At 42.8% G+C, this 27,843-nt stretch overlaps 1 protein-coding gene across 4 annotated transcripts; it reads left to right on the top strand.

Annotated features, from left to right (window-relative positions):
* The first annotated feature begins 218 nt into the window (after positions 1–218).
* THAP4 (THAP domain containing 4) lies at positions 219–27,496 on the top strand. 4 transcript variants are annotated; one of them, XM_035132956.2, is made up of 6 exons: positions 219–261; positions 4,428–5,581; positions 14,168–14,327; positions 16,710–16,819; positions 16,953–17,056; positions 27,151–27,496. In XM_035132956.2, the coding sequence occupies exons 2-6, from the start codon at positions 4,810–4,812 to the stop codon at positions 27,268–27,270; spliced, it is 1,266 nt and encodes a 421-aa protein (XP_034988847.2). In that variant the 5' UTR covers positions 219–261; positions 4,428–4,809; the 3' UTR covers positions 27,271–27,496. The 4 variants fall into 4 exon arrangements, with proteins under 4 accessions (XP_034988847.2, XP_034988846.2, XP_060130560.1 ...); XM_035132955.2 differs by lacking the exon at positions 219–261 and adding an exon at positions 452–593; XM_060274577.1 differs by lacking the exon at positions 219–261 and adding an exon at positions 3,411–3,503.
* The last annotated feature ends 347 nt before the right edge of the window (positions 27,497–27,843 follow it).

The raw sequence follows: 27,843 nt of genomic DNA, 5'->3' as shown, positions 1-27,843 counted from the left end.
CAACTTCGCACCTTTCTGAAGTGGGGGGGGGGCGCTTTGATTTCTTCAGGATGTGCTCCCGACCTCTCCTAGTAGTACAACCACCACAGGATAGGAAAAGCTCAGACCGTGGAGGCCGCCATATTTGTGTACGGAACCTTAACGCCCCGCCCCTTTCCCCCCTCCAACATTGCAGTGTCTAAGAGTTCACGTCACACTTCCATTCTAACCATATTAAAGGCCCACAACAGTCCGGCCGTCTTTCTGTGTACCGGCAGTGAGGTAAAAAGCCGTTGTTGTTGTTGTTGTTTAAAAAAGGCAAGTGTGCTGTAGATGCACGTACGCTATGACCAAACGCCGCCTGAGGACCGCCCCTGTGAAACGGCTGCTCCTTCCGTACGGAAGTGCCGTTCAGGGTGCGGCTGAGGTGACTCGACAGGCTGCGCCATCTTGTTGTACGGACGCGGAGCGGGAGGGGAGGGGGAGGAGGAGGTGTGGGGAGAGGCAGGGCCGCCCGCGCGGCCTCCAGAGATGGTGATCTGCTGCGCGGCGCTGAATTGCTCCAACCGGCAGGGCAAAGCTCCCCGGGGTCGAGCGGCCGTCTCCTTCCACAGGTAACCAGGGGGAGGGCAGGAACAGGTCGCACCTGGTCCTGGGAGGGCGACTCGAGCACAGCCCTGCCCATCTCCGTGACATACGTCGGGCAGGCGGGCGAGGAGCCTCCTGCTTTTCCTCCGCCGCCTGCAGCACCCTGACGGGCTGATGCCCCACGAAACAAGACGGGGTGCCCCGCTCGCATACAGTACTGGCTGCTTGCATTCCCACCCCCACCCCCCTTATTACCTCGCCTACACCCGCTCCCAGGCAGCTCGACGGAGCATCCCGCAGACAAAAGGGAATCCTTATCCATGTTTTATTCGCCAATACAACTCCGGCCGTCTAACCTAATTTTTAGAGAGGTGTGTCCGGGCTGTGCCTCCCATCCCCCACCCTCGGGAAGGCAGAGCATGCTTCCTTATGGTGATGACAATGGTGACACCTTGCCCCGTCCGTCCCTCACTTTCCCACGTTTTATAGCAGAAGAAGCGCAACCTTTGAAAACAGGTTCCAGGGCGGGTACGTCCTGAACTCAAAAGTAAGCCTCACTTTTAAGGTGTGGAGCAGAGGTGTGAGTACATAGCCTTCATGTTTGTAAGTTTGCCTGTCTCGTCCTGTCAGAGTTCTGGGAATAAGGTGTATGCGCCCACTGGAGAAAGCAACTTGCCCATCAGGTGTGCAGCAAACATCTCGGCAGATGGCAGCTATTAAAAATGCCTGATTTTTTGCTTTTCTGGTAGCATGCAAGAAGAGCATTCCCTAGCGTTATGAAACGTGCCACACCCATGCATATAGAAATGACAAATAGCTAAGTTGCAAAGATATGCAGAGTTGACTATAAATAAGTTGAGAAAACAATGTATATTTATAAATTGAGAAAAGAAGCAAATTTCATCCAGCCCAGCATTTTGTTTCCAGCAGGAACCATAAATTCACAATCAGAGCAAAAGGTAGATTCTCAGCAAAGGTGTGCTGTCTCTGATCTAGAGAAGGGCTGTGGAATCTGTGGTCCTCCACATGATGTTGGACTCCTGAGTCTAGTCAATTGAATCCAACATGACCAATGGTCAGGGATGATGGGAGTCATACTCCTCCATATTTTGCCCACATACTGTTTTTTTTCTTTTTGTATTGGACTATATGCAGATTTAGATTACATAAACTGTTCTAAGTTTTTATTTTGGTATGAGCTTTCGTGTGCATGCACACTTCTTCAGATACACTGAAACAGAAGTAACCAGACCCTTATGTATATTCAGAGGGTGGGGTGGGGGTGAATATACATAAGGGTCTGGTTACTTCTGTTTCAGTGTATCTGAAGAAGTGTGCATGCACACGAAAGCTCATACCAAAATAAAAACTTAGTTGGTCTTTAAGGTGCTACTGAAGGAATTTTTTTATTTTGTCTCGACTCAGACCAACACGGCTACCTACCTGTAACATAAACTGTTCTGTCATTGAGAGTAGCAAAGTGCATTACATTGTTTATTAAAGTGGGACTGATGACCAAGAGCTATTGCTTTTGTCAAAGCACAGGCTTACTTCAGACATCATAGTACATCAAACCATAGTTTGCTCTAACCATAGGTTAGAGGAGGCATAGGCAAAATTGGCCCTCCAGATGGCCCTCCCAGCTAACAGGACCAGTGGTCAGGGATGATGGGAATTGTAGTCTCCATGCATCTGGAGGGCTGAGTTTGCCTATGCCTGGGTTAGAGCCCAAATCATGTTTTGAGCTTCCAATGTACAAGCAAACCATGGTTTAAAGCTGTTTGCTTTCATTTTCCCTTTGCTTTGCACTCCAGAAATGAAGCAAAGACCATGACAATAATTTGCCATTTCAGGCATGACATAATGTAGTTTGCAAGTGCAGATCCACTTCAAACCATTGCTTATGATTTTGGTTTGCTGACTGATTGCAAATCATGACACATCAATTCAGTCAGCATGCTAAACCATAATAGTTAGATCCTATACACTTAACATAGTGAGACTTAGTCATTGGTAAACCTGCAGAGGATTGCACTATTTCCCTCCTTACCCATTGATTTGGTATGACATCTAAATTGAGCAAAATAAATACCTTATAATACCTACTTGGTCTGCATTGAGGCAGCAGCTTCTGTTGTAACAGAAGTAACTACAGTAATACTAAAGTGGGCATAGATGAAAAAGGGAAAGTTGCCATCTAACAATGGCATTTTGCACTATGGATGAACAGAACTTGGATAAGGATATCCCAGTAGATATAATTTTCAGTAACAATGCTGATGTTATTTATTTATTATTGCACTTAATCCTAGTTTTCCTTGAATGAGTTAAATATAGCATATTTTTGAGTTGAACATATTACTTCTTCATTGTTAAAGTATGTCCTGCTTCCCTGCCTGGCTTCAGTTCAAGGATCTTGGAGATCTATTAAAAACACACACATAAAGTGGATCCTGCAAGCCACCCCCACAATAGGTAATCATTTTGGCCTGTGGCACCACAGGTGTCCTGTTAGCTCCTAGAATGTATTTTGTCTGCTCATGATAGACATGAGAAACTGGCACAGTCTCCATCCAACTTGTCAGTGTCAGGTGTATTGAATCAGAAGGCCTGACACTCAAAAACCCATTTTTTCTGCCTTTGTGTTGAAGTGGCAATTTCAGACTGTTTTATACCTTTCCTGATATTCTCTCTCTACAGTTTGGATGAGTCTGTTTCACAAAGCAGGCTAATGGGTTAGATTGCCTCTCTCATCATGGATAACTTGCTGATATAGTGGAGCCAGATGGAGTTTTTCCATTCACACTATTTGCTCTTTTAACTTTACAGTGCTGATCAGGATCTATAGTGCCGTCATCAACACTTGATGTACCTTCAGATGCACTTCTGCCTGAACCAAGACACAGGCAAACAGATAAATGCACACACCTTATTTGGTGTGGCTTACAATTTCTCTTCCCCAGAGTGAGCAGTGGCGACCCTAGCAGTGTCCCCCCCCCCAATCCTCTCCTCTTATTTGTCTGCATCTCACACTGCACTGGGAAGGAAGGTAGAAGGATATTTATGTGCCATCTGAGGAGAAAGTTGTTGAGGTGGATAATGGGTGATGGGTCAGTGATCTCAGACTAAGCTGGAAGACTGCATAACTCCATATTAGGTGAGGGATTGACATTTATTTCTGACTGGTGCAAATACATTGTGATATGGTTAGCTGCTAAGCTACCAAATCTAGACTTAAGGTATAGCAGGGATAACCTAACTAGGGTACCATATAAAGTTCAGCAATAGATTACCAGTGGTGGTGGTGCCCTTACTATAGTACTTTCCCTGTAGAAAAACCATCTGTCCAGCTGCCTCTTATCATTCGGCCTGACCTAATGCAAAGTTAGGTGAGTCTGAGCCCCTTGGAAACAAATAGGCTTAACCATATCCAACCCTGCATAGGAGTTGCAGCTTTAGCATAGCACTTAGCAGCTCATTTAAATCTGCTGGTTGGATTGTAAGAATTGTTTGCAAGTGGCTAAATGATAAAAAAATATTTTAACTGTCATTAATGTTACTGAATTGTATGTATTTCTGTTTGCTGCAAGAACTGTTTTCAGTTAGTTTAGAGTTACTGCATTTTAAAAAATGAACGAATAGGTTCAAAGCGGAAAGAGTCTTAACATACATGACAAATTTTGATTTGTAGAAAATGTAATTACTGCTGCATATTTCTGCGCCCTGCAATATAATATTAACAGACTGTCTTTTTATGAAATTCAGGTTGCTCTTAAACGTAACTCAATGTATACGCTACTTTGAAAAGCTCTAGGCAAAAAGCATACACAGTAATGCTTTTCCTTTACACTGTTTTGAAGGTTTCCCTTAAAGGATTCAAGGAGACTGATCCAGTGGTTAAAAGCAGTTCAGCGGGACAACTGGATTCCCACCAAGTATTCCTTCCTTTGCAGTGAGCACTTTACTAAAGACAGTTTTTCAAAACGGCACGAAGACCAGCACCGGCTGCTCAAGCCCACAGCTGTGCCAACCATCTTCCATATTTCAGAGAAAAGAGGGGAGAGCAGGGATTATGTCAAAAAGAGGAGGAAAATAGTAAGTCAGACTCTAGAAGGAGATGGCGATCAACCAAAGGAAGGAAGCGGTGAGGTAGTTGAGGGAATCTTATCATCTGACCAAAACTTGATAGTTCACGGGACTCAAGAAATAGAGCAAGTGACTCTTCAAGCTGAAATCGGGTCAATGTCAGAGCAGGGAGAAAATTTCCAGGACCAACTTGAAGGCTCCCTCAGGAGGATGTTAGCAGATAACCTAGTCACAAAAGTAACTCAAAATAAGCCAGGAAAACTGACTCTGGAGGATTGTTCTGAAGCAGTTATCCATTCTGGGAATTTGAAAATGGACAAAAGTGGTATATCGGAGGATGACTTCACGCCTCCTGTGTCTGGCGCATGCAAATTTATTGGCTCCCTTCACTCTTACAGCTTTTTCTCCAAGCACACTAGAGAGAGGTCATCTTTTCCAAAAGAGCAACTAGAAAGGAAAAGGTTAAGGAGAAGTGTGGATCCAAGCTGTAGTAGCAACACTCTGGAGCAGGACACTAGTTTAACAGAATCCTCCTCTACTTCCTCTCTCACTGCTATCCCTCAGAAGCCTTCCCAGAACATGTCTGCTTCTCCTGCAGATCTGACCCCTAAGCCAGCCACAGAAGCTGTTGTAGGTCAGAAGGGAGAAACGGATGCCAACCCCATGTCCATCAATGAGGTCATCATGTCTGCTTCAGGAGCCTGCAAGCTCATTGATTCCCTGCATTCATATTGCTTCTCCTCTAGGCAGAGCAAAAGTCAAGTGTGCTGCTTGAGAGAGCAGGTAGAGAAGAAGAATGGAGAGCTAAAGCAGTTGAGACAAAAGATCAGTCGCTCCGACAGCCAAGTTAGAAAGCTGAAGGAAAAACTAGATGAACTGAAGAGGATCAAATTCCCATCCCTGAGCAACCTGCTGTCCCAGGACTGTGGTCAGTATCTTCTGTGCTCTTAGCCAGTGCGAAACTGATATAAAAATATGAAGTCATTTAGTTAAATATAATGGGTGGGATTCAATGTTGCGTTATAATGAACAATCACACACTGCATGCATTGCAGCTTGCCAGATGGAACCATTGCCCCTCTTCTTCCCCTTCAGTGTTGATCTGTGAGTTCTCCCAACTGCCTCTTGAGCCAAATTCAGGGGGGACAAAGTGAGAGGAAAGGGCAGGACGTCCCATTGCACTAGCAGAAGTCCGTGTTAGATGAATTCTGCCCATTTCCTTTAAAATAACTTCTTATTATTGGCGATACAGCCTCCAGTTTTTGAAAATGAAACTGCTTGCAAACTCGTACGTTTGTTGTTGAAACTAGGATCTTCAGGTGCACAAGAGGCCAAGCAACCTGCACATTAAATTGTCATGTAAAAAAGTGAATTTCAGCAGCAGGTGTGGCTTGTTATGCAAGCCACATCTGCTGAGATTTCCTCTTTTATACAACTAGATAAGCTGCAGGCATCCTACCCTCTTTTGCACTTGGCCACCCTAACCGAAACATTCACACGTACATTCCCTATCCATACGCCATGCACCAGTGCTCTGAAATTTGAGGAGAGGAGGAATATTGTCCTTAGAATTACATTTTAGGGGTTTTGGTTGTTTGCATCACTGCCTATGGATGAGTCATTAATATGCCAGTTGTAAAACTTGTTGGAAAGTTGCTTGGGAATCTGGTTTATCCATCATATACCTCTCATTTATGTATATCGTGATTTCTCAGCATGCTTTCCCTCTGAATGTGTAGCTTTCCTATACCCAAACACAGTTCAGTCACCATTTGACATGCAGTTGGTACACTGTAGTTATACCCAAAATAAGATGCATTTTTTTAAAGCCACTCAAGCCATAGGCTTGCAAGACAAATGCAGCCCTCCAGGCATTTCTAGCCATCCCATGGAGCTCCCCCCAGGCCACACTCATCACCAGCCCTGCATCCTCTGTATGCTTTTGCCTGGCTGGAATGTATCCTTCTCTGAATGAAGAACCATGTGTATGTGTGTGTACAAAAGCTCTGACTTTTACATGGCAGGAATGTAGCTTACTGTACAAAGTCACTTACAGTGTTTTAAGGAAAAACCCAAAGACATACATACAGTGGTACCTTGGGTTAAGAACTTAATTCGTTCTGGAGGTCCGTTCTTAACCTGAAATTGTTCTTAACCTGAGGTACCACTTAAGCTAATGGGGCCTCCCGCTGCCGCTGTGCTGCCGCCGTGCGATTTCTGTTCTCATCCTGAAGCAAAGTTCTTAACCCGAGGTTCTATTTCTGGGTTAGCGGAGTCTGTAACCTGAAGCGTCTGTAACCCGAGGTACCACTGTACATTTAATCCAGCATTAAAAAGACCGCCCGCAGAAAAAGCCCATATATAGTTAAAAGCCAAGTGAATGTTTTTGCCTGGCTACAAAAGGTAAGAGTCACATCTGTTGCCTTTGGCTTACCTGCTACTGGCATATGACCTTGGAAGATTTCCTATGAGATAATATGGTCCTTGAGCGCTCCTGCCTTAGGCAAATGGCCATTTTTTGTGTTCAGGAAGCAGACGGCGGAATAACGGTGCAGATTCAGTAGTGCCGATGTGGCCAAGACCTGGCAAGTCAGGTGTTCCAGTGGAGTGTGTTTGTATGTGTGCACCAAAATCCTCAGAGCCCCGGAGGCGAAGGGGCCAAACTTCCTTCTACTCCTCACAACAGGGTTGTCTAGGCATACTAGTCAAATTTTGTCTGAAATTTACTTGGAACATCTCCCCATTGGAGAAGAAGATCTGTAAGCTGAGGTAGGACAAAACACTCTAGCCACTGAGGACTGTGGAAGGTTTTGCCACACGTTCTCCTTTCCTTGCTGCCAAAGAGGTCAGTGGAAGTCATTTGTCTATAAGGGAATAAGGGAGAGGTGGCATGTGCATAGCTCTCCTGGCTGAATTGTGATGAAGGCGTTCAGAATTCATATACAAAACCTATTTACTACCAGAGGGTTTGAGACCAGGGGTGTGTAACCTGTAGCTGTCCAGCTGTGGCCATCCCACCAACCCCAGGCAACATGGCCAGTGATGGGAGCACTAGTCTAGCAACATCTGGAGGACCACAGGTTAGCCTCCCCGCTTTAGTTTGTTGTGCTGATTTTGGCCAGGGTTGCTCAAACTTGGGTCCCCAGCTGTTGGACTACAACTCCCATCAACTCTAGCTGGCAGGACCTTGCAAGCAGTGATCATGCTATTCCCGTGACTGTAATTTTTTTTCAACAGTTTTAAATTTTAAATTATTGTAACTTGCCCTGGGACCTGCTGGTGAAAGGCAGGTAATAACCTTAGTAACAACAACAACAACAATTTCTGATTGATGTTAGTTGCTACCTGTTTTGTGTGTGCTCTGTAGAAAAACAAGGAATATGTTTCTGTGTGGACACTGTTACTTACAGATTACTTAGTCTCGTAAGAATGAAAGAAACAAAGGACAAAGTTGTAGGCTCAATATATAACTTTGCCTGACAAAATCTCAATTTGTATGAATTACTGATGCAGTTTTGCTAATATGCAGTATCATACCCCTCAACTGTCTCGATTTAAGCGGAACATCCCATTTTGGGGGGCTGTGCTCTTGCACAAGTCATGTGACTCCATGGCCCCAAAAGATGTGTGTTCTGGTTTTCCTCTGGGGCAAGTTAGAGGGTATGCAATATTGTTGCTGAGATGCATATTATTTGCAAATGAGTGTATGTGAAGCCTTCCCCCTGCTTTATGTTTTCCCCTTTGCATCGCAGCAAAGGCTCCAAGTAATAATAATAATAATAATAATAATAAATTTTTATTTATACCCCGCCCTCCCCAGTCAAAAACCGGGCTCAGGGCGGCTGACACCAACAGAATTACAATAAAACATAAAAACAATTAATTAAAATACAGATTAAAATACAGTATTAAAATTTAAAGTGCAGCCTCATTTCAAGTAGGCCATAAATCCAAGCCATGAGGGAGGAAAACACAGGGGTCAGGCTGAGTCTAACCCAAAGGCCAGGCAGAACAGCTCTGTCTTGCAGGCCCTGCGGAAAGATGACAAATCCCGCAGGGCCCTGGTCTCCTGCGAAAGAGCGTTCCACCAGGTTGGGGCCAGTACTGAAAAGGCCCTGGCTCTAGTAGAGGCCAATCTAGCCATCTTATGACTCGGGATCTCCAGAATATTATTATTTGTGGACCTTAAGGTCCTCCGTGGGGCATACCAGGAGAGGCGGTCCCGTAGGTACGAGGGTCCCAAGTCGCATAGGGCTTTAAAGGTCAAAACCAGCACCTTAAACCTGATCCTGTACTCCACCGGGAGCCAGTGCAGCTGGTAAAGCACTGGATGAATGTGATCCCGCGGCCGGGACCCTGTAAGGAGCCTCGCCGCGGCATTCTGCACCCGCTGGAGTTTCTGGGTCAGCTTTAAGGGCAACCCTGCGTAGAGCGAGTTACAATAGTCAAGCCTGGAGGTGATCGTCGCATGGATCACTGTGGCCAGATCGGGGCGAGAGAGGTAAGGGACCAACTGCTTGATGCGGCGGAGATGGAAAAATGCCACCTTTGCTGTGGATGCAACCTGCGCCTCCATGGAAAGGGAGGCGTCAAAGGTTACACCCAAACTCTTGACAGAAGGCGCTGGTACCAATTGAGCCCCTGCAAAAGATGGGAGTTGGCCCCCCAACCCCATGTCGCCCCGACCTAGCCAGAGGACCTCTGTCTTCGAAGGATTTAGCTTCAGTCGGCTCCCACGTAGCCATCCAGCCACAGCTTCCAAGCACCTGGTGAGTGTGTCTGGGGCCGAGGCAGGGCAGCCGTCCATCAACAGATAGATCTGGGTGTCATCAGCTATACAGGTGGCAACCATTTTAGACATCTCCAATCAGTGCACAATTACTGACATGCAGGTCCTTTTGGACCTGGAAGAGAGAAGAATGGGGACGGGGTGGAGCATAATGGGCAGGGGCGCACTTACACACACTCCACCGATGTGTGCGGGGGCTGGGAACGGAACCCCTGCACGAAATGATCGCCATCTGTACTAATTGATAAAACTCGAATGTAAATACATATATGTTTGCCTTTAACTTCCTTTATGTAGCTTATCCTCTGCCTATGAAAAGGCAATAATAGCCAGAAAGGAATTATGAGTCACAATACAGTATATGCTATTCTTGTAGGTTTCTTCTCTCCATAGCTTGCTTAAGCTAAACTACAAGTCCCAGAATACACTGGGGTAACCTCTGCGTAGAGTCCCAAGGTTGTTTCCTGTCTTGTCTTACTAGATTGCATCACAGTGTTCCTGGAGAATAGGGAATGATAAGCGATCTAGAGTGAACAAGCTAAAAATAACCTTGCACGGTATGGCCAGCATTGAAACAGACACAGGTACAGTCTAAAATGCTTAACACTTTTATCGAAACACTAAGACATTCTGAAAACAGAGATTTGGGTTCCATCTGAGCTCTTCTTAAATTTCGTGCCTATTTAAATTATCCTGGAGGGCAATCTTCTCAGCCTTTGTGTGCAGAGATCTGTTGTCTCAATAGAATGCAGTGCACACCTGCACTCTGCAACTTTACTTAGAGCTGCCATATGGTCCATGGGATTGTATTCAGAATGAGACCTCAGAATTATGCACTCTCTCCCTTGATCCAAATAGTTCAGTTGGTAGAGCATGAGACTCTTAATCTTAGGGTTGTGGGTTCGAACCTCACGTTGGGCAAAAGATTCCTGCATTGCAGGGGGTTGGACTAGATCAGGGGTCCCCAGACTACGGCCCCCGGGCCGGATGCGGTCCAATTGGCCTCCCAATCCGGCCCGCGACGACCCCCGCCGCCCGCTGCCGCCGCCTGCTCTTACAGCGCGCAGCGCAGCGGCGATCTTCAAAATCGCCGAAAATCCTTTGTGCGCATGCGTATGGGCCTCTCCCGACCCAGAAGAGGTCATTTCCGGTGCACTTCCGGGTCGGGGGAGGCCCATACGCATGCGCACAAGCGATTTTCGGCGATTTTTTTTTATGACCGCGTGCGTGTGCGCATGCGCACGGGCGCGCACTCCCCCGCCCTCCGGCCCGCTGCGCGCGCACTCCCCTACCCTCTGGCCCGAAGCCCGGTAAGTCTGGGGACCCCTGGACTAGATGATCCTTGTCAGTGTGGTGTAGTGGTTAAGAGGGGTAGACTTGTAATCTGGGTAACCGGGTTCATGTCTCCGCTCCTCCACATGCAGCTGCTGGGTGACCTTGGGCTAGTCACACTTCTCTGAAGTCTCTCAGCCCCACCCACCTCACAGGGTGTCTGTTGTGGGGGAGGAAGGGAAAGGAGTATGTTAGGTGCTTTGAAACTCCTTGGGGTAGTGATAAAGCGGGATATCAAATCCAAACTCCTCCTCTTCTCTTCTTGTGGTCCCTTCCAGCTATACAATTCTGTGATTCTATGATCTCTTCATCATGGGTAGAAGTTTACAAGTAAAACAGGGAAGAGCCCACAGCCCTCCTATTCAGTTAACTTCTGTTTATGGTGAGAGGGGAACTTGGTTATCAAACACTCTTGAACCACCCTCAGGGGTGTACAATGAAAGTACAATAAAATAATATATGTATTATTTAGCATAAAAAACCTATGAAGAGTTTACTTTAAATAGTTTTTAAAAAGTCTTTAAGAATCGGAATCACAACAGACCTTACAGCAGTAGAATCAAATAAATCTTAATAGAATCATCGGTTGTATTTAAGGAGTCTTTACAAGGCAATATGTGAGCTTTGGAGTTGCACAATATGACATTTAACATGTATTGTATAAACGGTTGAGAATGAGGAAGGAGATGTACTGTAAAACACCCTGGGATTCTCTATGTGTTTAAAAAAAGAAAAGGTAGCTGATTATGAATCAGATAAGATTTTTGACCAGCTAGTCATCTAACATTTTGCACAAATTTTCAGTTCACATTCTTTCTTTATTAGAGTAAAAATAAACATAATGATATCCTTACCGGTCTGGGCTGGATGATAAGTTAAATAACTTTGAGTTGAATTTCAACTTTGAGTCAGCATGCTCTGATATCTCTGACCAACAACCTCTTAGTACAAATCTAACAGAAAGGTTGTCTTCTTTTTTGCAGTCCAATATTCCTTTTCAGATAAGGACGCGGGTGGTGCTGTGGTCTAAACCACAGAGCCTAATGCTTGCCGATCAGAAGGTTGGCGGTTCGAATCCCCACGATGGGGTGAGCTCCCGTTGTTCGGTCCCTGCTCCTGCCAACCTAGCAGTTCAAAAGCACGTCAAAGTGCAGGTAGATAAATAGGTACCGCTCTGGCAGGAAGGTAAATGGCGTTTCCGTGCACTACTCTGGTTTCGCCAGAAGCGGCTTAGTCATGCTGGCCACATGGCCCAGAAGCTGTCTGCAGACAAACGCCTTCTCCCTCAGCCAGTAAAGTGAGATGAGCGTTGCAACCCCAGAGTCGTTCGCAACTGGACTTAACCGCCAGGGGTCCCTTTACCTTTATTCCTTTTAAAATTCTATGAGTTGCAATGGAATTTGTCGTGAAGATACAGCTGCAAAGGATTCAGTACCTTTGGAATTTTGCAAGTGTATTTAGATGAGCTCTTAATGTAGTGAATCTGGAAGGTCCAGCAGTGACCTCTCAGTTATACTTTGTTCTCATTTAGTGATACCATTCCAGATAACAAAAGTAACAACAACAACAAAAGGAACAGATAATATGGGTCCGTGTTACACCCTCTCGGGGAAGGCTGCTTTGAATTGCTGCATTATTATTTCAGCCACTAGATGGTAGCAAAAACCACATTTTAAGCTTTGCAAGCTTCCCTGTTTTCATCCTCTTATAAACTAATGGACTCTAGTCTACAAAAGTTAAAGTCTTAATAAATTCTTAGACTTCAAGTTGCCACACGACTCTTTGTTATAAACTGCATATGTTCTTCAAGAAGAGAGGTCAGACTTCTGCATGACCTTATACTAATTGCATGGAAATGGTGCTTTGTCATAAATATTGCCACAATTTTATGCTTAAGGAGATGGAAGGAAAAGTGTTTTCAATGAAATCTGCCCTTTTCAGAATAGCTCATCCCCCATCACGCTTCTCACTGTTCTATGTAGAATAAAGTTAGCTTTGAGATATCCTTTTATGCCCATTTGATTGTATTTTTAAAAAATTGAAAAAGAATAGACTTGCCTAACACAAGCATAACATTAGTACACAAACTGAAATAATAAATAGAGCACCAAAATATATACTCACAAATTATAATTTATTCACAACAAAAAGAATTCTGATTTACTATGCTTTCAACAATTGGAAAGCACCTCATATAAAATAAAATTATACCTAAAGATATAGATATTGTCCCTGATGCAAAGTAAGTTTTCATCCCTGCCTGCCCCTGCAGTACTATACCACTTGCATGGAGTGCTTGCCATGTTGTATGGAGCAGTCAAATTTTTAAAATGACAAGCCAGTCTTTAGATTCTGTGTGTTCATTTTTAAACAAAGTGTGCTTTGGGTGCTTGCAGACAGGGGTACTATATTGAAGAGTTACAATGGTAATTTACATGTAAATATATATATAAATTTTACCATAACAATATCTTATTATTTGAGCTATCATCAAAGAACAAGAAAATCAGATACTGCTGGACGTTAGCAGACATTTGAGAACACTGAGGTCAGGTGTTCATGCAAAGCATAGTTATGTCAGTCTTGTACAGTATACTGTCAATCAATCATTCGTCTGGCTTGAGCCTTGAATGGGACCACTCCTGTTAGGAAACAGGGAACACTACAATGCTTTGTTCTGGTTCCTACTTGTCTTTCCCAACTTATAAGTTATAGCTTTGTTATGACATTGCTTTCTCTGTCTAAAATAATGCTTGCCATTGATACAGTTATTTGAATATAGATAATAGCTCTTTGTGTACATACATATATAGTTATTTGAATGTGTGGCAGCACTTTCGGTATTACAGTAATATGAAGGGGACTTGGGTGTATGCACCTTTCTTTGCCCAGTTCTGGTTTTCCGACTGAAATTTTTCCATGCCTTAAAATTTATGTTAGCCTCATTTAGGGAAATGACATACTTGTATTATTATTTCTTCTTCTCTCCAGGACTGTGAACATTCCAGCAGTTTTTCTTTGATGGTGGGGTAATTATGCCCTTCCCCAGCACTGCTGCCTTGATTGCAGGTCTTCTCTGTAACATATAGTTTGACCCTGAGGGGGTAAGAAATGGTCCAGGACCCTATATGCACATAGCTGGTCAAAATTTAATTTTGAGCCCTGTTTGTCAAATATGAAAGTTGTTTGTTTTGAACTTTTGACCCACCTCAACGCTCATGTGGCCAGAGCTGGATAAAAACAGATAAAATGAAAGAGGATGGTAGCAACATGGCTACTGGGAACTGTCTCACCAATGCAAAGTACAGTAGTTGACCAACAGTGACATGGTAAGAGCTAATTGCCCAAAGTCTTGGTGCAGTTTGCTTATCCTCAGTCTCTCTCCTCTCACAGAAACCCCGCAGTTGAACCCTGTGGTTGAGCCTCTCTCCTGGATGCTGGGCACCTGGCTGTCAGACCCCCCAGGAGATGGTACCTTCCCTGCAATGAAGCCCTTTCAATACCTCGAAGAAGTGTGCATCTCTCACGCGGGGCAACCCATGCTGAATTTTTCGTAAGTTTCCTTATTTTTGAGGGGTTTTTTCTGTGACAGGGACACCTTAAAATAATCTGTGTTGTTTATCAAACGAGACTGTTAGTGAGGTACAAGCTAGGAATCAGTTTAAATAAAATCAGTGCGTAGAATATAAATCAGATTCTTCCTAGAAATAGACATCATGTTTTTCAGAAGCTGCTAAGCAGCTATTAACCTATCACCACATAGATTTTTACATTTAGTTGTCATCCTTAGCGATGCAGTCAGTTTTCTTAAAGACCTCAAACATAAATGAAAGGACAGAAGTAACTGTGCAGGGAATATAACATCCCCACACCCCTACTAGTAATTCTACTGCAAAATTGAGTTCCCAGGCACTTTAAGAAAGTAAATATGCAGCAAAATCTTTAAAAGCCCCTTATGATCTTGCTTTCCCCCTGCTTCCCATTCCCTCCCAGTGCTCCCATCCTGTGTGTGCCAGGGAAAGGTAACAGCAGGGCAGATGGCAGAAGAGGCAGAGGTAGCTGCAGGGTCAAGGTAGCTATGCAACTGTTTGTGGGTTCACCAAGGAATTGGGTGTCTAGGGATCATAGACTTTGTAAATAAGCTCCCAAAATTACTAGTCAGCAACATTTATATTGTCCTGCTAAGAGGAGTGTTTTTTATCAAACTTTGACCTTCTACCAAGTAGACTGGAGATGACCCTCCTCCACCAGCCTAGTTATTCGCCTGCATGGAATTCCTTTTATGTATGGTTGTCAGGTGATTTGTTGAATACAAGTCTGTCACATTAGGTGGAGGAAAGCAGCAGTGGCTGTATGATGGATTTGGGAACAATAGATTGAAGGGACTTCAATGGCATCGGAATGTGTTGCAGGAGAACAGTGGTCATATGTGATGTTGCGATATAGTAGTTCTGGACACTTTCTTTTAGTTGGCTTAAGTGGTTAATGGGGTCCTTCCTGGTAGCCTGGGAATGGAATGTTTTTTCCAGAGCCAAGCAAGAGTGGGCGTGATCAAATTATGATTTATTATCCTCCAGGCATTACAAAGATTTTTTTCAATATATTTTTGAAATTTTTCCAGCTCTCTTGACTCAAAAAAAGATGCATTTCTATATAAGCACAAATGAAAAATTGGAAATGCAACCTGTTTTAGTTTTGAGAAAAACAGTTTTTATTAGAATTTTGAGCAGTCTTTTGTGTTCTTAAAATGGAAAGTGAAATTTGAGACTTGAAAGGATATTCACCTAATGCTGTTGTAAAGATAAACAAACATCTCCCCAATGATTGCAATTATGCATGATATTATTTTCTCAAAGCCACTGCTTTTTTTAGTTGGTACTCAGTACCAGCACCTCTTTTTTGTTGTTGCTAAAAAGTGTGGCACTTACTGTAAAAACTTCGTGGTGAGTACTAGCACCTATTTTTCTTTTTCTTGGGGGGGGGGGAAGCAAAGCTGCTAGTTTTTATATCCTTTAAAAAGTGGTCAGTGTGCTTTGAAATTTAATGCACTCTACCACACGCCTATTCTAGTTGCATAACTCTTTCTGCTGAATTGCCCAGCTGAAATACGGATTTTCACTAATTGGGAAGATTTGGACCCCTATAAAGTAGCTTTAAGGGAAGAGTTGCGTTTTTAGAATATTACTTGCCAGCTGACTCTGTAAGTGGCAGAATTGCCTAGCTCCTTGGGGGCTATTTAGGCCAAAAGTGAGCATCCATTCTTACCTTGCATGACCTCTGCCGAAATGCAGTGTTGGAAATGATCCAGAAACATCATAAATATGGGAGTGGTAATAGGGCGGTTATGGAAGAAAGCACATTTTGCTGCCGACATGACATTTGGACCTGATGTATAAAATCAGGACTTTTTTACTAGCACAGTTTTGTAGTTTTTAAAAGAACTGTTCAGGAGTACTATGTGTAAGGAAACTTGTATAACTGCAACATTTTATGTCGAGGAAGAAGAACACTGTCATACTACTCCTACGGTGACAAGTACACCTCAATATTCCTTATTAGGAGTTACTGGAGTTGCCAAGTAATATGAAAAATATACTCTGAGAAGTATCTAATGGGACAGGCAAAAATGCAGTGCATAGTTAAAAGAATGTACAAATTTCCAAGAGAGGAAAAAAGATATCCAAGAAACTATCTTCAGCCATATGTGAGTGAACATGTTACAAATGCCCTTAACTTCAGTGGGTCTACTCTGAATAGGATTTGCATTGAATGTGACCCTATGCTTCTTAAATGGGACTTTGGGTTTACTCTTAGTTGAGGACAGGTATGGGAGCATTATATTCCTTTCATGCAGATGATGCTGAACGAGTTCTAGTTTCTGTGGAGGATGTGTTTATAGAGGCATGGTAATGTTAGTGTCTTCCTATCCTAATAGATTCAACGCCTTCCATCCAGACACCAGGAAACCGATGCACCGAGAATGTGGATTTATCCGCATCAAACCTGACACTAACAAGGTGGCCTTCATCAGTGCTCAGAATACAGGTACTAGCCTAATTACATTAGCAGGTTTCCCCCTCCTTCTGCTTTAAAACCAACTTCCCTTAAAGTATCTCTCTTGCTTGTATTCCAGCTCCGTGAACTGTGTCAGTATTAATAATTTCTCTTCTTGATCCAGGTTTGGTAGAGGTGGAGGAAGGAGAGGTTAATGGGCAGGAGCTTTCTATAGCTTCCCACTCTGTAGCAAGGATCTCATTTGCCAAGAAACCCCATGTAGAACAAGTGAGTATATTTAAGTGTGGTGCAGCTGAACTGGTATGACAAATCTGTACTCGGCATTCTGTTGCCTGCCTGAAGAGTTATATGAGATCTCCCAACCTAGGGCATGCACACAAGGTGAAATGGGCAGCTCGAAAGAGACCACTAAAGAGCAGGAGAGAGCAACTAACATCTGTAGCTATGAAGTTCAGCGGTTAAGGATTTGAACCCTTAGTCAGCAGGCAAGCAGACTGCAAGCAACTACCGAAATTTGGGGGATAAAACAGATAGGGTTCAGTTCCTGCAGAAGGGGGGGGGGGTGAAGTGACTACAAGAAAGCTTTTGTGTATTCTGGCAGCGGCAATTATTTTAGATGCTGAAGGTAGGAAGAGCATCAAGACTAGAACCCAAATTTCCTATAGCTCCACAGACTTGAGCTCCACATCTCAGGAAATGGCAGAAGGCAGACTCATGATGGAGCCCTTTGAACTCACTAGTACAGTAGAACCACTTAGACCACAAGAGGTCCCAGATATGGCCAAGGATTATGATCTCACACAGGAAAAGGGTGGAGAGGGAGATGTGCCTGCAATTATATAGCTAATCAGAAAGAGTGGTGCAGGGCCTCATCCAGTGTCTGACTCATTCATGCCCCAGGAAGCCTTTAACTTTGACATTCTCTTCAGCCCTACCTAGTTTTTGTAACTGATTTCCAATATCTGTTGATTTTTGTACCCAGCAGACCTTTCCATCAATCCGTCTCCCCACAGGTTGGCAGCAGCACTGCTTGGTTGATAGTTACACTAGCAGAAACTGCTCATACTCCGAGTTGCAAAACTGTGACCCAAATGTGCACCCCTGACTTGATAGGATATTTTAGTGAATATTCTCCCTCCTGCCCACAACCTCTGTGGCACGTATCAAGGCTGTGGTTACCTAATTTTTGGGACCCTCATTTACCCCTCACAAGACTGGGGTAAATGAGGGTCAAAATGCTTGGTTGGGGTTGTGAGCATTTTCACCCCTCCCATTCTGAAAATCTGGTGATATCTGCTGTTGGGAGGGAACAGTTAGGAATTGTTACTTTGTTGTTTTTCAGTCCTGACTCTGCTCTCTGCCGTGTGCTGTGTGCAGTTTAATATCTTCTGTAGACAAGATGGCTAAGTGAGAGGCTGTAACACTCACAAAGCCAGATCTGTAAATATGCAGTAGTTAATAGAAATAAATGAGGAATGTTTTGAAACCTCTACAAATGCTTCTGCTGTTCACTGCTGATTTGGTGCTCATAAAGCCCAGTTATGAGTCCATGATTCCCGGGTGTATGCTGAAGGTGTTCCAGACGTCCTGCCCAGGCATAGGGGCCTAAGAAGACCTGGACAGATCCTGGCATTTACCCACATATGGTAGCAGGCGGATGGTTGCTGGTAGCAGACTGGTGGTTGCAGATGGCTATTGATGGTTGGATAATTGGATGTTTCTGATCCATTTCCATCTGATGCTGCACATCGGAGTTGAGCTGTGAGCTGAAGCTGTTTTTCAAGCTGCTGTTTGATTTACAGAAAGGTATGTTGCTGGCTGCCAGGAAGACAGCAGAGACGCTTTTCCAGTTTGCCTGTTAATTGTGCTGAGTGGGGAGAGAAGTTGCTGAGAGAGTCAAGAGTATTTGGGGTGCATGAAGGGAAGTGTCTTGCTGTTAACTAAACACAGGCATGGCTTCTGCACATTCTGGCCAGATGTCTCTATCTTTTCCTCTCCTTACACCAGAGACCTATCCTACATGGCAGGTCAAAATGAAAGCACTTTTACAAAGGGAAAAGCTTTACCATATTATAGAAGATGACCCCCCTAATGAGGATGATGATGGATGGCCAGCGTGGCATGAGGCAGACATGAGAGCCAGGGGGACAATTATTCTGAGTGTCCAGGACCAGTTGTTGGTCAACTTGGAGAACCAGCAGACTGCACGGGCTGTTTGGAATAAACTTCGAGATATGCATCTAAGACAAAATGCAGGATCCAGTGTGCTTTTCTTTAAAAAGCTGTGTAGGCTGGAATTGCAGAAAGATGGTGATTTGCCCAGCCATCTAGCCCAGTTAAAACGTCTCAGACAGGATCTTGTCCAGCGAGACTTAAATATTTCAGAAGCTGTTTTTGCAATGCTTATCATAAACAGTTTGGATGAATCTTATGATGCTGTAGCTGCTCAATTGTCGTCTTTGCCCAATGACCGTCTAACAGAAGATTATGTGTCTAGCGTGCTCTTGAATGAGTGGGATCGCAGACAGACTGCTAGAGAAAGCAGGGACAAGGCTGTTGGAAATGCTTACAAGCCTTCAACAGGGGAAAGTGAAAGTGTTGCAAAAGCTCTTAAAATGCGCCGCTGTTTTTCTTGCGGAGAGGTCGGCCATTTTAAAAATCAGTGTAAAAACTCTTCAAAGAAGAAGAGCAACTTCAAAGGCAAAAGGGGAGGAGGCCGAAAACCCCAAGGGCCAGCTGCATCAAAGGCTTTGATCTCACGCAGTTCTAATCAACTCACACGTTCTGTTTTTGTTGTCGACTCAGGAGCCACAAGGCACGTGGCCAATGATAAAAATCTCTTTCTTCATCTTGAGAAACAGGGAGGAGCAATTCATCAAGCGGATGGAACGACTATTAAAAGTTTGGCTCAGGGAACGGTTTCTTTGCAGAGCCTTAATGCAACAGTTAAAAATGTTATGTATGCTCCTCATTTGCAGGATAATCTCTTGAGTGTTTCTCAGCTAGACGCTCAAGGATTTAAAGTGGTGTTTGCAAACTCTCGGTGTGAAATTCTTCGAGATAACAAACTCATTCTTTATGCTAAGTGTGTTGATGGTTTATATGTATTGCCTTTTGTTACAGGTACAGCTGCTGGAGCAACTAAAGAAACTGAAAAGGCATGCTGTAATATATCAGTAGATAAGAATGAGAAATTGCATAACCATTGTATTCATGATTATCATCGTTTGTTTGGTCATTTGCATTTCCAGGCAGTAGGTAAAATGCAAAATATGGTTGAGGGCATGAAAGTTCAAAAGTGTCCTTATCATATGAAATGTGTCTCATGTGCAGAGAACAAAATTAAGCAAGCTCCCAAAGGTACAAAATCTGGGAGGGAGGTTAAGAAACCTTATGAGATTGTGCATGCAGACTTGGTTGGACCTCTAGCACTCTCTAGAGGAAACTCATGTTATTTTTTGGTTCTGATAGATGCCTATTCTAGATATGTTTGGGTCTATATGTTACAAAAGAAGTCTGAAGCCTTCTCCAAGTTTCAAAAATTTTGTGCATGGCTCAGGAATGTTCACGATGAGCATGTACGTTGTCTTTTTACTGACAGGGGTGGAGAATTTTGTTCAGAACAGTTTGAAAACTTTACTGCTGAACAGGGCATAGAGCACATGACTGCCACGCCCAGATCTCCATGGCAGAATGGTTTATGTGAAAGAGTAAACCAGACCTTGCAACAAGGAATTAAAACTCTGTTGCATGATTCAGGCCTACCCAACCCCTTCTGGGCTGAAGCTCTATCGTGTTTCACCTATATTTACAACCGCAGGTATCAATCAGCCATTGATTGCACCCCATACGAAATGCTGTTCAAAAGGAAACCGTTTGTAAAACATTTAAAAATTTTCGGTTCTGAAGTTTGGGTGCACACTCTGCAAGGTGACAAACTGAGCAAATCTGGTCAACATGGCATTTTTCTAGGTTATGAAAAAGGTTCCTATCGTGTGCTGATGACAGACACAAACACAATTAGGCTGACCAGAAGCATGGATTGTAATCCAAAATGGGACAAAGTTGGCATTTTTCAATGTCATCCCATTTCAGATGATGAGGTGGTTAAACCAATTAACAAAGAGGCAAAACCTGTAATTGATGCTGATGGTAGCACAGATTCTGACACTGATACAGATGATCAGAATGAAAAGACCTCTTTTAAGAAATCAGATGGGTCTCACACTGATCTAGAGGTAGAATCTTTGCCAGATACAGGTCACCATTCTCCCAAGGAGGAGGAACCAGACCCAGAGGATCCCAGAGTATTGCGTAGATCTGAGAGAACTACCAAGGGACAAGCACCTAAACGATTTTCTAAAGAATTTGCTAAAGCTGCTATTTCAGATATGGCTGCCACTAGCAATCCAAACTCAGTTTTTGAACCAACTAACTACAAAGAGGTTCAAAATTTACCTGAAAAAGATGCCGAACCTTGGCTTAATGCCATGAAAGCTGAATTGAATTCCCTAAAGCAAAATGACACGTGGGAATTGGTTCCAGTAGAACCAGGCATGAAACTTGTAGACAGCAGGTGGATTTACAAAACCAAGACTGATCAGACTGGTAAAGTGGTCAGATATAAAGCCAGATTAGTTGCACGTGGTTTTTCTCAAGTTCCTGATCAGGACTATCATGAGACATATTCACCGACAGTCAAATTTGAGACAGTTAGGCTGTTGATGAAAATTGCTGCAGAAGAGGGCATGACCATATCTCATCACGACGTAAATACTGCGTTTTTGTACGGAATTCTCAATGAGAGTATTTACATGTCACCGCCAGACGGAGTGCAGATAAAAAAGGGAATGGTGTGTAAATTAAAAAAATCCCTGTATGGTCTAAAACAAAGTGCTCGATGCTGGCACACTAAGCTGACAGAAGTGCTGTTTTCCTTAGGTTTCCAGCAAGGAAAGGCTGATTCTTGTGTTTTTGTTAAAGAATCTAACCAGCACAAATTGTACTGCATTTGTTTTGTGGATGATATTTTGTTTTTCTGGAAGGATGCAAATATTTACAAAACCACTCTTGCAAAACTGCAAAAGCATTTTGATATGAAAGACCTAGGGGAAGTCAGCAATTATCTCTCACTGGAAGTAGAGAGAAATAAGCAAGGTGATGTTTTGCTGCATCAATCACGTAAGATAAATGATGTGATTGAAAAATTAAATCTGACAGATGCCAATTCTGTAGACACCCCCATGGTCACAGGGTACCAACATGATACTAATGCTAATGTTTTTCCTGACACTACATTGTTCAGAAGTGTTTTGGGTAAACTTAGTTTTATAGCAAGGTGCACAAGACCAGACATTGCTGTTAGCGTAAATTTGCTCAGCAGATATGTAAATCAACCTACAGTGCAAGACTGGAAGGCACTGAAACGCATAGTTAGGTATTTAAAAGGCACTATGCATTACAGGTTGAAGCTTACTAGCCAAAAATCTGGAGGTCTTGAGATCTATGCCGATGCCAGTTTTGGTAGTGATACAACTGATGGCAAGAGCACCTCAGGTGTGTGTTATTTGTACAATCAGTGCCTATTTGATTGGTCTTGTAAGAAACAGGCAACAATAAGCATGAGTTCATGTGAAGCAGAACTCAACGCTTTAAATTTTTCCCTCATGAATGTAGAGTGGTTGTTGCAACTATGTGAGGATATGAGAGTAAAAATTTGTTGTCCAGTTCAAGTTTATCAGGACAACAAAGCCTGCATAGAACTAATCCATTCAGAAGGGTGCAAGCAAAGAACAAAACATTTGCTAATCAAATTGCACCGTGCCAGAGAATGCATTCAGAAAGGAGTTGTAAAAGTCTCATATATGCCAGGGAAAGAAATACCTGCTGATGCTTTGACTAAAGCTGTTAATAAGGAACAACTTGGTATATATGTAAAGAAATTGCTTTTGTGCTAGATTTTCATAATGGTCAGAATGAAAAGGGGGAGGTTGTGAGCATTTTCACCCCTCCCATTCTGAAAATCTGGTGATATCTGCTGTTGGGAGGGAACAGTTAGGAATTGTTACTTTGTTGTTTTTCAGTCCTGACTCTGCTCTCTGCCGTGTGCTGTGTGCAGTTTAATATCTTCTGTAGACAAGATGGCTAAGTGAGAGGCTGTAACACTCACAAAGCCAGATCTGTAAATATGCAGTAGTTAATAGAAATAAATGAGGAATGTTTTGAAACCTCTACAAATGCTTCTGCTGTTCACTGCTGATTTGGTGCTCATAAAGCCCAGTTATGAGTCCATGATTCCCGGGTGTATGCTGAAGGTGTTCCAGACGTCCTGCCCAGGCATAGGGGCCTAAGAAGACCTGGACAGATCCTGGCATTTACCCACAGGGGTTTCAGAAGCAGGGACCAATTTTCAGTATTTTGTACCAGACATTCCCAGTCCTTCAACAGTCCTGACTTTTCCTTCCTCTTGAATCGAATAGTAGGTTTCTCTCTGGCTGGCCTGATACTATACAGAAGAGACAAAAATTGTCCTCAGGTGTCCTTTGGCTATTATAATATGGATGTCTGCCCTGGGAAGGCCCCTGGTTTGTAGAGAGACAGAAATGTCCTGTCCCTGGGCTGTTTACCCTGCTGAGCCTTAATTATGACTTGGATGAAAGGAGGCGCATTTATCTTGGTGCTTGCCACCACTTTCTCTGCTCTGTTAGAAGGCAGCACAAGAAAACACCATGCTGATGGAGTGCTTGCTGGCTTCGCAGGCTGTGACTGTTCATAGGTTTTGTAAAAACAAAACAAAAATATGTTGCTAGACACACACACCCCCACTTTCTTACCTGATCTCAAGGATTTCATCTGTTCAAGAATTTTTCATACTTCTAGCCAACAGGTTTCTTCTCTTTGTAGGACTGTCCCTCCTCCCTCCCTTTCCTTTCCTTTTTTCTAGGTATAGATATTTTCCTCTTTATGTTCCTAGTTACTGGTAGGCAGCCGTGTTGGTCTGCCATAGTCGAAACAAAATAAAAAAATTCCTTCCAGTAGCACCTTAGAGACCAACTAAGTTTGTCATTGGTATGAGCTTTCGTGTGCATGCACACTTTTTCAGATATGAAGAATTCTTCAGATTTTGTGTGCATGCACACGAAAAAGTGTGCATGCACACGAAAGCTCATACCAATGACAAACTTAGTTGGTCTCTAAGGTGCTACTGGAAGGATTTTTTTAAATTTTGTTTCCTCTTTGTGTTGTTCACATAATTTCATGTAAGGCATATTGCTCTTTTAATCGTAATTTTTATTATTTGGTAGCACTGCACAAGGTTTTAGAGTATTCCTCATCAGGCAGCCTTGACTCTTGCAGTTGAAGAGCTTTCCCTTGGGGAAGAAAAAAGACAAGTCAAGTAGACAGTCTGTTTCTATAAAATTTAAAGTGGCTCTGTTCATCCTCATATTTCATGCTAGTGTACTGTGAGATCTGTGCCAATTTTTTTAAAAAATGCATTAAGCACTTGGTAGAAGAGGTAAAACAAGAACAGCAGTAGAGGACCTGAAAAATATTGAGGTCAGATAAATGACAGAGAAATGAAAGGTCTTGTCTGTTTTGTAGAAGGGCGGCTGTTGAGAGAGGGCTACTGTCAACCTTCCCTCTAATAGGGAACTTGGGTAGTGAGTGCCAAGAGAAATGGGGCCACTGAGAAACAAGAGGGAGGCATTGGCACATGCAGTGGAACGCCAAGATTTCAGAAGTACACAACTATATATTAAAGCAAACATGTTCAGTGGCCATGGAAGGCTGAGTATCAGTTGAAAGAGAAAAGCGGGGAAGCAATGGGTGTAGATGGAAGGCTCCCTGGAGCAAACTGACTGGCTTGAACCCTGAACAAGAGGAGTCCTGTTAGGAAATGATAATACACTGGAACATTCTGTTGTAGATCCTAATTGTTTCTACTGAAGATGAACTCAGGTGACTGAGTGTCAATCAGTTTGGAAGTTAAATGGGGCCACTCAAATGTAAGGGATTCATTTCTAGATAACAGCAAGCTCCCAGATATGCAGAATTATGTAATGTTATGAATTATAAAGAAAGAGGATTTTTAAAAAAAGTAATTGTGAGGCCCCAGGGTGGGGGGTACCTAGTGCCTTCTAGATGTTCTTGGACTACAAGTCTTAGCATCCCTATAAAAGAGTTTTTAACCATTTAGTTATTGTAAAATTTTGGTGGCCAGTTAAAAATATAATGATCCCACATTTCACAGATGCTCTGAAACGAGGCTACGTACACCGGACCCTTACATATTTCATTTTTCTTGACTATTGCCTATCGACAAAACCACACCCCACAAAGATACTAAGAATATCTATTTAAGACCTTTTGTAAACTGCTTGCTTACAAGCACTCACCCTCTTATATCCCTGTTGCTTATAGCTGTCCAATATATAATGTTAAAAGAATTTGAATAATTTTGGGCCGTGGAACTAATTTAATTTATTGGTACATTTAACCTATATTGTTATGTAAGTACCCTACATTTGCAGCAAAGCAATGCTAACAGTATTCCAGTATACTTCTGTTTGTATTCTAGTGATTTGTCTGAGGGTGGGTGCTTCAAAAATGCAACATACCACTTAGTTCATTGTAGAGATGTCAAGGTTTGCCACTGTTAAAAACATTTGATAAAAATAGCTCCTGAATTTCCAGTCAAAGCACTGTAGAATTTAGAGTTTGGAAAGGCTCAGGCAGCAATTTGAATGTAACTGGATGCATTTACAAGAACAAGCCTGGCCTCTCCTCCCTTGGCTTATATGCTATTTCCTCCCCCTCTCCTCTAGCACTAACATGAGGAGATGAGAAACTTCCACTTCCATTTTAGATTGACCACAAGTTACCTTGTTTGAACACTAAACTATGTTTGACGTTTGCTGTGGCTGGTGAAAGCAAGTCAACTTCATAATCTCCAGTTTGAGTGTGCTGAAGCCCACCTATAATGCAAAACACACACACACACACAAGGTTCACCTTCAAAGCGTGTTATCTGAAAAGCAGGTTAATTATCAGTATGTATTAAAGGTTTAATGTACTAAATATTAAGGCCCTGATAAATCAAGAACATGAAAAAGCTAGTCCACTTACTCTTCGTATTAATCCAGTTCCAACACTGCAACAATAACACCAGAGGTTTGTTTATTCAGGTTTTATCCTGTTCCATCCATTCCCTTAAGGATTTCTGCAGCCGCAGGGCAACTTAGTTGCTGTGGGATACATTTCCTGGGTGGTTATGTAAAATTTACCAATATTCAGCAGTTTGCTTTAAAAAGGGGGAAGTATTTTACTCTGTGGACCTCTTCAAATAAAGACAGGAAATTTATTTTAGTGGCGCGGTTTGTGTTTGCATTTCCTCACAATATATGGTTTGAAATAACAAGTGTATTAGAGAGCTTTAATGGAGCTGAAGTTTTTCTGTTTCGATAGCAGCATATTGGTGGGGTGTGGGTGTTTTTTCTGCAGTTGTCCTTAGCAAAATAACTTCTGGCAGGGTTTCTTTGGCAGGGATCCTGCAGTCCCGGATATTTAATTTCCACTCTTCTTTAAAAACCATGTTAACTATGGCAAAAAGGGGGTAAAGGGCACCAACTTAGCATACACAAAACCTTGGACTGTGTGCAGAAATTTTTTACTGAAATAAGTGGAGGGGCCTTTTTGGCCTCTGCCAAAATGTGCTCTGACTACAGTGCCTTGCTTTACACTTAGGGGCTGTTTGGTGCAAGACCCCCAGTATTCCATAGCTATCAAATTCTAAACTATTCTCTCCTCTCTCCCCTTTATTTAATATGTTTAATCCAATTCTCCATCACTGTTTTCTTCAATTTCAGCATTGTAATTCCTTGCCTTCGTATTCTCATACTTGGTTTAAACCTAGCTTGGCAAATTAGAAGCAGACGACGCTTTCAAGTGAGGCATAATGCTGAGTAAAGCAATCACAAATGATTAGCAGTGGATTTTGTTTTTTCTTTCACTATTTTGTCTTGTATGTTTCTCTCCGTGGTTGTTGAAAGGTTGAGCGATCTCAGAGCAGGATCCTGCTACACAACATAAGCAAAAATTTTGAACAAAATAGTTCACCTTGTTCCTGATTTATGGGATATATTATCTGTTCCTCTTGAATAATACTTGGGTGGTGGGGATATAAGCAGGCCTTCATATTTTCTCCATAGAATTTTGTAGGGATGAGCCGTTTTGCTTCCCAGTCCTGGGGACACAGATTTGATTCAAGTCATTGGACAGTGGTTTGCTTTGCTGCTGTTTTTCTTCTTGAATTATAAACAGGATCAAATAATAAGCCATGTGTTTTCTATTTCCCTCCTTAGATTACTAGAAAATTCAGGCTCAATTCTGATGGGAAACTAGAACAGACTGTCTCCATGGCAACCACTACGCAGCCAATGACTCAGCACCTTCACATTACCTACAAGAAAGTGACTCCTTAAAACAAAGAGGAGGTTGTTTCACCACAGAGGAATCGAGGCCAAGAAAACGGAAGCAGCTTGGAAGCAGTGACTCTGTATCTTCATGATCCAGTTCCTACCTGACAGCAGAAACTATAGTTGCTGAAGGAAGTTATTCTAAGGTTTCTGTAATGGTAGACTTAAAAAACAACAACACCAAAAGCCAATAAAAAAACCTTTATTTTTAAAGGTGTAGCTTGGAATGGTATATGTTGAATAAGAAATGACTCCATGTTGTCATTTGTTAAAGAAACATTGTTAGTTTTTCCTTATGAAGGATGGAGGTGATGGGAGATTTCTGTCTTCAGTTTCCTTTTTGCAATCTTTATAGTTTGCAAACAAGGTGGTTTATACAAAGGAAGAGGTAATGGATTCCTCTCATTAAATGCAGGCTATGGCTAGAACCGATAAATAACTATAAGAAGTTCAGCAATCCTGAGAGAGACTTTTTGTTTTTGTTTTTTTAAACTAATTTCTCAAGTCATGATGAGAGCCCAGAACTTTTCCAGGTTTCTTATATAACCAATGTTCTGTTGAATAGGGAACAAGAAGTCC

Source organism: Zootoca vivipara, chromosome 5 (genome assembly GCF_963506605.1).
Source record: "Zootoca vivipara chromosome 5, rZooViv1.1, whole genome shotgun sequence".
NCBI lineage: Eukaryota > Metazoa > Chordata > Lepidosauria > Squamata > Lacertidae > Zootoca > Zootoca vivipara.
This window is presented reverse-complemented; position numbering and strand designations above follow the sequence as displayed.